Source organism: Trachurus japonicus, chromosome 11, assembly GCF_045865225.1.
Source record: "Trachurus japonicus isolate A0001 chromosome 11, Traja_1.0".
Lineage (NCBI taxonomy): Eukaryota > Metazoa > Chordata > Actinopteri > Carangiformes > Carangidae > Trachurus > Trachurus japonicus.
Window position 1 is genome coordinate 7128825 of NC_140917.1, and position 11598 is coordinate 7140422.

The following is an 11598-nucleotide window of genomic DNA, read 5'->3' on the forward strand; positions in this document are numbered from 1 at the left end:
CTGTAGGTTCAGTTACTATATGTACTGCAACATTGTTTACGTAGAGTTGTACCCAAAGAGTGTTTCTTATGTTTGTTGTAGATGACTGTAGTGTATTTTTCCTTTGCACAATGCTGTGAACAAATCAGAATTGCAAAGAGCATATGCAGTAGAAATGTGAAACATACATATTCAGTATCTCCACTAAATACAGTAATGTGTAACTTTACTGCAGTTTTCACATGGCTGTACAAGTAGTTTACGTATAATGCTGTCTTGAGCATTTTCAGGTAGTATCATCACTCTTCTGCATTGGAAAACACTTAGAGAATAAAGTGTCCTAATGAAAACATGACAAAGCCATTTGACTATCTTGTTCATAAATGATGGTGTCAGGACGTCTCATTTTGACAACACTGACAGTTTCATTGACATGAGTACTTGCTTTTGAGGGATGGACAATCCATTTTGAGCAAGTGACGCGCTTTTGCAGGTCATCCACTAGGTTTTGCAGTTTGCAATAATTGTTCTGAGAAATGCACTAACTGTTGTGCAAATGTTAAGAGTGATGTGAGAGAAGCACCAAAGCGATTGAGAAAAACTGTAACACAAACATTCTGCTTACTTCTGCTTTAACAGCATGTTAATACATAATAATGCAGTTGTAATGAGATGATGAAGACAATGATGAGATTTTTGAGTCTTCAAAAAGGGAAATTTAGCATTTCAAGAAAACATGATTGTGCTGAAGAAAATGTGCGTGATTGCTGAAAACTGAAAGTAAAAAGAGGAGGAGCCTAAAGAGCATGAAGTTCAGCTTTGGGCAGCAGGAGATTGGTTGGTTTGTTCACTGCTGAAACTGGAGCTGCTCCACTATATATGTTCAATGGATTTATCAGAGGTTGAAGCAGATTTGAGGAAAGTGGAGATCCAATCCAAATCAAGCTCAAAGGCCCGTCAAAGTTTTTCGCTATACAAAACCCTGATGTGTGCAGTCGTTGACACGTTCCTCGATAGGAAAAACCTTGAGTTTGATCCGAGCGTTTCACAATCACAGTCAACAAACCGACGTGTGTCCACCCGTGAGGCTTAAAGCCAGCTGTTTGCAGCTGTACTGGTTTGTGTTAAGAAGGGTCGAAGTTGACAGAGCAACATGTACCAGCAGCATTGAGACCACTGTCACACTCATCACCCGAGTCCAAGCTGTTCTATACCATCCTGTCAAATTAATCACTATAGGACCAGAGGTCAGGAGAGATATGAGCGAGAGAGGAGGAGGAGGAGGAGGAGGAGAGATGAAGACAACGAGAGAGAGAGAGAGAGATGTGAGGATAGATGAGTAGACATAGTATAGGGAGCAAAAGGCGAGGGAAAGTAACAGATGGACTTGTGAGGATTAGAGGGAAATCTGGGGGGGGGGATCTGATGGAAACTCACCCAAGACAAAGGGAGTGACGACGTTAGGTGGAGAAGAGGAAGCTGAAATCCACGACAGAGGAGAGGTGAAGAGTCTCTCTCTCTCTCCGGGGGTCCCAGACATGGTGAGTCCACTGTTTTTTTGGTTTTATTTCTTTAATGTTTAGTCTTGTCTTGTTGTTGCTGGACAGTAAAGCTGATCCGGAGCTGAGCGTGAACAGCAGCTGGACTTTCCAATCACTCACAGATTTCTTTCAGTTCATCATAATTATGTGTGACACTGAGGAAAGAAACACAAACCAAGTGTTTTGTTGTCGTTGTTTCCATCAGTGTTTTCAAATCTACTCAACTGACTCCAGACAGATGATGTTCAGGTTCATGTGTGGATCAGTGCAGATGTTGAGGATGCAAACAGGTGTGTGGTGGTGACATCATGTCCAGTGGGTTACATACATACTTACAGGAGCTGCATGGATTATATATTGGACTCTGAGCTGATTTGATTTGATTTGATTTGGATTGATGTGATGTGATGGGCTAAATTAAACCTCGACGCCTCGCTGGTCGATTGTGACATCACAAGTAGTGATTTGATTTGATTAAAACGATGCAGGAACAATGAGGTTCATGGTTCAGGAGGAAATCTCTCCGACCTTCAGCGCTGATGTTTGGTATGACCGAAATAAACCAATTTCATTCATTCATTCATTCATTCATTCATTCATGTTTCCTCCTGATGGAGCAAACTGAGTGTTAATGACGTTGGTGGTGGAGCTGAGTTTGTGATGACAGGAAGAGTTTGGTCATTATTGATTATCATCATCAAGGTGGTGGAAACTTTTATGTATTCATTGTTAATATTTAGTTGTGTAAACGTATTAGTTTTTCTTTGATTACACAATCACATTCTTTGATATTTTGCACTTTTTGATTTTTATTTGAAGTTATTTTTCATGCTTTTTGTGCCTTTATTAGACAGTGACACACTGCTGTTAGGACTAGACCTTAAGACAGTGTTTTTCAACCTTGGGGTCGGGACACCACTTGGGGTCGCCTGGAATTCAAATGGGGTCGCCTGAAATGTCTAGTAATTGATAAAAAGAAATTACTGTTAAAAATATTCTTCTAACTAATTATTGTTCTTTTTAAAATTATGATTAAAAACACCACACACAATCATAAACAACTGTATTCTATACTTTCACCTTCTCGAATATAAATCGAGTTGTAATTAAATTTAGCATAATAAAATATCTGAGCGGGTCGCCAGAAATGTTTGATGTCAAAATGGGGTCACGAGCCAAAAAAGGTTTAGAACCACTGCCTTAGGGGAACATGCACGATCATCAGGTGATGTAGAGGTGAGTTGCACTGCAGGACACTGTGACGCACCTGTTGATGCATCTACAGGTGCAACAAAGACCTACATGATAAAACCGGCTTCACCAGAAAATACATCTACACTGGTGCAGAGTTTGTTAAATTTGGTTTGTTTGGTTTAGAGAAAGGGAAAAAGACTTTTGTAGCCTAACGTTTTAATGGAAAATTCCTGGTTTTACTAGATCTCAAAGTGTGAATACTTCCAATGCATGGATCAATTCATCTGTTTTCTACATCTAGAGATAAACTTCCATTGATTTAATATGTTGCGAACCAGGAACATTTGAGTTCATGGTCGACACTTTAATCTAAGGCTGCACAATTAATCGTATTGTTATTGAGATTGCAATATGCAAATGAATTTGACAGGAGCTGCTATTTTTTGTCCACACCGTAAGTGCTGTGCTGCTATGGAGACGCCCTGGACAACAAATCATACTCTCAAGATGTGAAGGGATGTGATGTTTGTTTGGTACAAGACCAACAAACTTCACATCGTCAATTTCATTGTTTTTATGTGAAAAAAAAGATCAATATCTGTCCATATAATAGCAATAGGATGTTTTGTGCATGTTGTGTGTCCTATTGGCACAGACCTCCATTCTCGACAAGTTTGTTTCGTCCTAGAGTCTCATTCATTCAACCTGAGAACAGAGAGAAAAGAATATAGATGATGAAAACTGTAGAGAGCTCAGAGAATAATTAAGTGATGATAAAACAATGGCACCTGGGAGCGATGATGACGCACAAGATAAATTAGAAAGACTCCCACTGTAGATGTGACCCAATCTTTGCTGACGACTCCTAATCCAGATGTTTGCCTCTACTCTGTCTCCGTTTTTTTCCAACTTAGGTGGTCCTCCTCCAGACAAAGACAGCACGAGAGCCAGAGGACATTAATCCCATCCACCTAACTCTAACTCTGCAAGATTAACACAGATTACGCGGCCTGAGCAGAGCAGAGGTATAGGCCTGAGACCCCGGACTAATCACTTCTCCTTCACCAGCTCAATCCTTTTTCCCGGAGAGGTGGAGGAACAGGTTGAGGGACGAGATGTGCCCTGAGTGGGACTGATTAGTCTCAAAATCCGCAGGATAAGACTTTAGACGTTTATCTTGATCCGCGGAGGAAACAAACACCAAACAGGGCGTGAGAGGGGCTGCATGCGATGGCGGCGGTGGGACGATGGGGTAGAGCGGCGCCGGCGTGACTGACGACGGGAAATGTATGGAAACGTCAAACATCTGGCCTGGCTTGTGCCGTAACGTCGAGGAGAAAGGGAGTTCCCCCGAGTTTAAATCTGACGACAGAACGACTTTTTTCCTCGTGATGCTGATTTTGTCGGGACGAGAGCTGGAGTTCCTCCTGCAACCTCTGGCCCACACATCTGTCTCTTGTGCTTTTTTTACTCACTGGGCGTGATTAAATCCCAGCGCTTCATCTTCCTCCACTCTCCACACTGTCCTCTGACCTCCACTTCATCGACTGCTGGTCCACACTCTTCCCTTCCTCCAACCACTGTCTTCCCCCCTTTGACCTTTGTTCTACATCTCAAACATCTCTAATCCCTTTCCCTCGCTTTCGCTCTCTGTTTTCCTCCCAACCATCCATCCATGAATCTCCTCTCCCAATCGCCGCATCGACCTTTCACACCCAACGCATCATCATCAACCCCGTGAACCTCTTGTCGCGGTGGCACGGAAACCCCTCTCTCGCTCATCCGATCCTCGTCCTGATTGGTCGACGGGGGGCTCTTCGCAGCTTCAGCTTCATCTCACCCCCCCCCCCCCCCTCTGAGACGCAGCCATGTTGGAGAACATGTCCAGACGGAACCGGTCCCTGCTGTCCCTGTCCCTCACCTCTCTGGCCCTCACGCTGTCCGTCTCGGCCTTCTGCACGTCCTACTGGTGCGAGGGGACGCACAAGGTGGTGAAGCCGCTCTGCCTGTCGCCGGTCAAGATGAAGAACTGCGGGCAGAACAACAGCCAACCGTACACCACAGGTGAGCATCGTCAACGAAAGTTTTATTCTAACAGTGGCTCCCCCTGGTGGATGATTGACGACTGGCATATCCTGGCATAATAAATTCACATGAATCAACAGATCAAATAAGCATTTATTTTGGAATTTTTTGATTTGAAAGATGTCTCGGTGTCTTGGGTTAAATAGTTTGGTCAGAAAGTGAAATCTACGGTGGCCCAAAGAGCTCACACAGAGCAGTTTAAAGGGACAACGAGGAGTTTCATTTTTGATAAATATATCGTTTTGTCTCTATCGTTATTTTGTTATTATTAGTGGTGGTGGAAATGCTGAGCGAGCCGACCAGCGTTTCTTTACTTTCGGTTTCGTGGCGAGTCATGAGAATAACGCCGCCGAATCGCCATTTTTGGTTGGAACTACGGCGGTATGTGATCGTCTTTGAACCTCTGACTTTAATTCTTGATGAATGAAAACATGAGTCTGTCTTGCGCCGGTCGAAGAATTCTACGGTGCGCCCGGAGGCTCATAAATGTAGTGTGAAAACGCTTCGCTTTTCCAAAACTCCTCGTTGTCCCTTTAAGTAAAACCAATGCTAATGGACAACTGTGCTCCTCGATGACACAAGCTTTGGCCACAGGTTGGACTCGAACATGAACTGCACTTTTTATTCAATGTTTTTAACTTAAAAACGTTGCAAGTCTCAGGCAGGTCCGTCACTTTTTTACCAACACAACACTGCTGCTGCCGTGTTGTGTGTATTTACAGCTCATGTGTTATTTCTTAGAACATAAGAAGATGAAAATATTTCCATAAATAGCTTTTGAATTAGATTATTTCTGGTCGTCAGAGGAGGATGAAGCAATACAATACACAGTAAAATGGAATGTAGATCAGGAAAATGTTTCATAATGCCTATTGATTATTATTATGGTACAGAAGTTGTATAGAGGCAATATCACACTTGTGATGTTTTACCGAATATCAAGCACAAAGCTGATAATCAGTGTGCAGCGTCACTTCCTCTTACAGTATGTGATGGTGTTTAAATGTGTTATAACAACAAGAGTTAATACCACAGAAACAAAAATAATTCAGAATCACAACAGTTCCAAGATTTAAATATTAATAAAGTTTCTGATTCTGACCCATCGCACATACAATAAGTCATAAACTAATCAAAACCTTCTTATGACATGTTAATAACTATTCTTCTGTTATCCAATAAAATTCTTTTATTTGATACCTTTGTATGAAGGCTATAAATAAAAGCAAAACGCTCAGGTCTGACATGTTAAATGCATCTTTGCTGCCTTCATCTCTTGCACAAATAACATACACATACATCATACAAAAAAGTCTGTGTCAGTGATGTCATAGTCACTGTTTCTTGCAGCCGATATTGAAGCATTTTACACTTGACTCTGGCAGAGAATCACGTAATCCCGGCTTTGTTGCTAATCTCAGAACTTTGAATCAGCCGCTGCATGTTATCTGGACTCTAACCCGCTGTGTTTTCTTTCAGCTCTAAGCCCATTTTATTTGCATGTAGTATTCAATTTTCACGACATGGACAAATCGCAAATTGCCCACAGAGCCGTGTTTCAGACCGGGATCGCGTTACACGCCGTGACCCGCAGACGACCTGCTGTCGGATTTAGATCAGAGCTTCTTGGCACATTTTTACCATGAAGACAAATCCTCACAGCAGTCACAGGGATACGCTGTGTTTCATGGATAAATGTCCCTTTTTCACTAAACCTCTGCTCTCCTTTTATCTGGTTTCATCGTTCAGAGGCCCCCACCCAGGACCCCAGGAGCCCGGTCTCCAACGTGACGCTGTCTCCTCAGCAGAAAGAGGAGCTGGCCAGGATCAAGAGGAAACAGCTGGCCAACGCCGTCCACTACCTCTGGGAGACGGGCGAGGACAAGTACATGCTGCGTTACTTCCACACGGGCTTCTGGCTCTCCTGTGAGAAGCACAATGAAGGTGGGTTTTACCAGGGTCCAGTGGTTAAACATCTGGGTTTGGATAGTTGGGTTGGGTCCAAGGGGGCAGTTGTCGGTCTGAGAAGTGAAGCTCACTTCCGAGTTCAAAAAACTGCAATCCCCTCGGCTTCCTCTGGGGGCTGGTGTCAGAAAGCAGCATTCTCCATAGACCCCCATGTTAAACTCGCCGACTTTACGTCCTCAATAAACCAGATCAAAGCCTGGTGTCAGAACGTTTTTTGGTCTCAATCGATAGTTTCTACCCCCGCACACACTCTGAGGGGGGTGAATTTTTTTTTAACTCTACCGTTTTACTGTTATTAGGTTAAAACTCTGGCCAATTAGGGCGCGGAAACGTTGAGTGACAGGTCCGGAGCGGTCCGGAGACAGGCTGCTTCGAGGCCAGTGGGCGGATTCTCGGCCGGCCAATCCAACATGGCGCTGTTCAGGCCGCCATATTTGAGTCACAAAAACGACTCCCCAAAACCAATGGGTGATGTCACGGATGCTACGTCCATTCTTTTTACAGTCTATGGTTGGGTCTCCAATAAAGTCAATAAATGGGCAGTAAATAAATCTAAAAAAAAAACATCACAGAGACCATCCAAACGTAGGAACCAAATGTACTGTGAGCAAATTCAGACACTGTTGTCAAATAGTTTGTGTCTTCTGCAAACTATTGCCACAAAGTCTAAAAGCACTCACATGTTAAAAAGTAACATTATTATTGTTCGAAATTAAGGGCAAGAGCTCATTTAAGATGGTGTTGTTGACGGTATGGCTCACTAACCTTTGACCTTTCAGTACCTCGGCCGCAGTGTGAGCTGTTTGCAGCCTTTTCTCCTTTCTGTGTAACTACTGTGTTTGGGTCAACATGAATGTGTTTGAGTCAACATGGATGATTTACAGTGTAAGCCTCCTCCTTAATCTCTCACTAAGGAGTATAATTTGTTCAAGCCTGGATTATTGTAGCCACAGCTAGGCCAGTAAAAACTCTGGTTCTCTGGAGTCAAAAAACAAAGTGTAAATTGAAAATCTTTTAATCTTTAACCTATTTTTATTCTTTGTGTTCTTTTTACTGTTGTGTTTTTAATTCCAACAAAAAATCTGCTAACAGAGCTGTAGCCTAATGTTTGTTATTGCTATGTAGTTAGCATTAGCATTAGCAGCAGTTCATTCAAACATTGTTTTGTTTACAAGACAATAGGTTGTGATGTGTCAGCTACTGGCTACCATGCTGGAGTTAGCTGGTTAGCATGCTACCTTATATATAACAAGTAAACTAAAGTGAACACTTGTGTTGTTTGGAGACAGATATTGATGAATAAAGCAACAATGTTTCCTCTAGACCAGTGGGTAAACAGATGTTATGCCAATGTAAACATGTCTAGAAACTAGTAAAGAATCATCCTTGATTGCAATGTGGTCTCCAAATATAAATTAATCACTTTCTATGTCATGTTGTTGGTTGAACGTCGACAACTCAAAGCAGATTTTCTGGATTTTGACCTTAAATTCTCGCTCCTATAGGAAGGTGATCTACTCGGCTTAAAGCTGCTCTTTCTATTGCTTTTCTCAGGATTTATAGACAAAGTGTAAGGGCTCAGCATTTGCACCGGATTATTACTGTCATCCTCCCCCAAAAACCAGCATATTGAAGTCATGACAAAACACTCTGTGGCTGTTGTCTGACAGAATTATTGTGACAGATGCAATAAGATCAGACTAAATCCACCATGGTTGACAGCCAGGACAATTCAAATATTAAAGATTCAACAAGGCTTTAAGACGAAAGACTGTGTTAATCTATTAAAAATCTCTTGTTTGCTCTTTCAGGTAATGATCAGGAAGAAAAGTGTCGCAGCTTCATCGAGCTGACGCCAGGAGAAACACAAGGTTGGTGCAGGATACATAAGTTCAAATCCTCCTTTTTGTTGTTTGCAGAAAAGATCGAACTTGTTCTACCTTACTTTCTTCTTTTCCTCTGCTGCTGGTTCCAGGCGTCCTCTGGCTCTCGGTCATCAGCGAGTTCATGTACATCGGTCTTCTGGCCATGGGCTTCCTGCTGATGTGCGTGGAAGTGATTTGCCTCTGTGCCAAGAGGGAGATGAATGCCCTCAAGATCAACGCCTACGCCGCCATGTGCACGGTCCTCTCTGGTGAGGACATCTATGGACATTTCCTGTTGTGTTCTCAAAAAATATTGCTCTTTAATTTTTTGGGTCTTGTCTTTAGAAACTTCTAATATCTCTTGAACCGGTATAGTGTGCTAAACTGAATTATTTACCTCACTTTGTCACTTAACCTCTGTGTTTGCTTCCTGTGTAAGGCATGATGGGGATGGTCGCACACATGATGTACACCACAGTGTTTCAGATGACTGTTAGCATCGGACCCAAAGACTGGAGGCCACAGACCTGGGACTACGGATGGTCCTTTGCGTAAGTTTGTTTCGCTTCAATGCAAAGTATGTAACGAAAAGAAGTTTCGAAAAATCACATCATGAATCATTGTCAATCATTTTGGGGTGATGGACAGGTGTAGTAAATACTGAAACAGGCTACCCATGAGCGACGAGAGGCCAATCAGAGGCCCAGAACAAATTAAATGTGAACTGAAATGCTGTAGCCTGTAGCCAATGCTAATGGGGATCCTAATAAAGCAAAGAAAAGAAAGGGGTTCATGTGACACAAGTGTAAACTTTGTGATTGGATGTCTTGATCTCACTGAAATGCACCATGGGAAGAAGAAGGTAACCTGTGCCTTTAAGAATCAGATATTTTCTTATTCTATTGTTTATCATGATTTAAGTGGGAGAGTTTCATACTGATCCAAACCGTAGAAATGCTCTAAACTATGAGTCACGTAGTAGTAGTAGGCTAGGGAGAGCCTGGACTAGTTCCTCCCACTTTTGAAAGCTATAAAGAATTGTTGTAATGTAGATAGTGCTGATCTTTGAAGGTATCATTGTGTTCGATGGTACTAATGTAGCAGAAAGCAAAGGCCACATATTTACTCACTGACAGTTAGCGAGACAGCTAGCTACCTGTGCGTTCACACCAAAAGCTTCCAAAGTGTCAAAAACGCTGGAAGTCAATTAATTTTCAATGAGAGTCCGGCGACCTGAGCGACCAAAGCGTCAAATGCCATCAGCCGCGCTTCCAAAGCATCCAAAGTGTCAACAGACGAGAAGTTGAGCCTTGATTAACTTTAGGGACGCGGTTCGGCGGCAACCTGTTAGAATAGAGATGTCCTTCGGCTCCCATTTTTTGTCCTTCGGCTCCCCAATGACCAGCGCGATCGAACTTTGATGTCAGTCACGTAATGAGCGACCAAAGTGGCTAAAAATATTTGCCGTTTTGGAAGCTTTTTGTGTGAACGCACAGTAAGAGAGTTCCTGAGACCATGATTGTAGCTAATTAGCCATTAGTTAAGACACAAACTAGCAGCTGGTTCTCCCCTCTAGCACTAAATATTTTGTGGCGACCATTGTCACTTCTGTGTTGTGTTAGCCTGTGGTCAAACTCTTTCCTTCCCCCCCCCTCCCTTCCCCAGGATGGCGTGGCTGTCGTTCAGCTGCTGCATGGCGGCCGCCGTGGCCACGCTGAACTCCTACACAAAGACCCTCATTGAGATTAAGCACCGGGCGAGGGTGAGGCTGGAGGAGGCTCGGACCGCCGCCCGTGCCCCCTCTTACGAGGAGGTGGTTCGAGCCGGTGGCGGAGGGGTTTACTCCGTCAGCCAGCTGATTCAGCTCGGCCAACAGGGGGCGCTCATTGATCCGCTGTGGCCCAGAGGAGTAGGACCGGCTGTGGGACCTCTGGCATGCGGAGCTGGGGGAGCGCTTCTCGTTGGTGGAGGAGGACTTGGGGTCGGAGGGATGGGGATGGGAGGGGTTGGAGTGGGAGGAATGGCGGCCATGGGTGCGGTTGGCGGAAATGGGGTTGGAATGGGCATGGGGGCAGTAGGTGGAGTTGCAGGGATGGGCATGGGGGCAGTGGGAGGAATGGGTGTGGGAACAGTAGGAGGAGTTGGAGGAATGGGACCAATGGGAACAATGGGAACAATGGGACCAATGGGACCAATGGGATCAATGGGACCAATGGGAGCAATGGGACCAATGGGAGCAATGGGAGGAGTCGGAGTGGGTGTGGGTAGACTGATGGACCCTCATGGTGTGGTGGTGGTGGAGGGATGCGGAGCTGAAGGATGTGAAGACTGTGAACGGGAAATGGACGAAATAGATTACGCTCTGCAGGAAGAGAGAGAGGACTCACTCTGCTAAGATTTTGGTGACCAATGAACTTTGAAGAACTGGATCTTCACATAATATCTGACTGAAACTTAACAACAACAACACTGTGAGACTTGAACACAAACAACACCTACCTTTGTATTTGTGCTGTTTCAAATGATTTTCAATTGTAGCACTGTGCTTTTATGGACTGTTAATGACCACTAGGGGACCACTGATGAATCTAAGCCCAGTAATGACTCCACTTGTAGCTCTGCTTTGGTCTCCACCAGCAAGCAGCACGGATTTGTCTCAATATGCAAGGTTTCTGAGACCAAAAAACAGCCTAAAAAAGCTAAAAGCTGCAGAGGTGGATGTTTATTCTCAGTGGGTTTGGTACAAATGACTGTGTTGAAGTTTTTTCTGGTGAAATGATCATTGTTTTTGAACTGAATTCCCAGTTTTTATAAAAATCTAACTGTGTACTGTATGAGCAAATAAAATAATTCTTTTTTTAATGAACATGTACCAAACAATGTTAGGATGATTTTATATTCTGTTGAAATTCTATTAATACTTGTATCAGTTCATTTTAAAGACTTTTTTTTTATCAAGCCCAAGG

At 43.5% G+C, this 11598-nt stretch overlaps 1 protein-coding gene across 2 annotated transcripts; it reads left to right on the forward strand.

Moving 5' to 3' along the window:
- Positions 1-1029: 1029 nt before the first annotated feature.
- LOC146978100 (germ cell-specific gene 1-like protein) lies at positions 1030-11598 on the forward strand. 2 transcript variants are annotated; one of them, XM_085790825.1, is made up of 7 exons: positions 1030-1520; positions 3629-4778; positions 6549-6743; positions 8579-8638; positions 8743-8901; positions 9072-9183; positions 10298-11598. In XM_085790825.1, exons 2-7 carry the CDS (start codon positions 4583-4585, stop codon positions 11025-11027), a joined length of 1452 nt encoding a protein of 483 aa, XP_085646951.1. In that variant the 5' UTR covers positions 1030-1520; positions 3629-4582; the 3' UTR covers positions 11028-11598. The 2 variants fall into 2 exon arrangements, with proteins under 2 accessions (XP_085646951.1, XP_085646952.1); XM_085790826.1 differs by lacking the exon at positions 1030-1520 and adding an exon at positions 1704-1810.

Coding starts and splice junctions, on each gene's coding strand:
- LOC146978100 (XM_085790825.1), top strand. CDS start 4,583: ATGTTGGAGAACATGTCCAGACGGAACCGGTCCCTGCTGTCCCTGTCC. Junction 4,779..6,548: donor CAGCCAACCGTACACCACAG/GTGAGCATCGTC, acceptor TTCATCGTTCAG/AGGCCCCCACCCAGGACCCC. Junction 8,902..9,071: donor CATGTGCACGGTCCTCTCTG/GTGAGGACATCT, acceptor TTCCTGTGTAAG/GCATGATGGGGATGGTCGCA.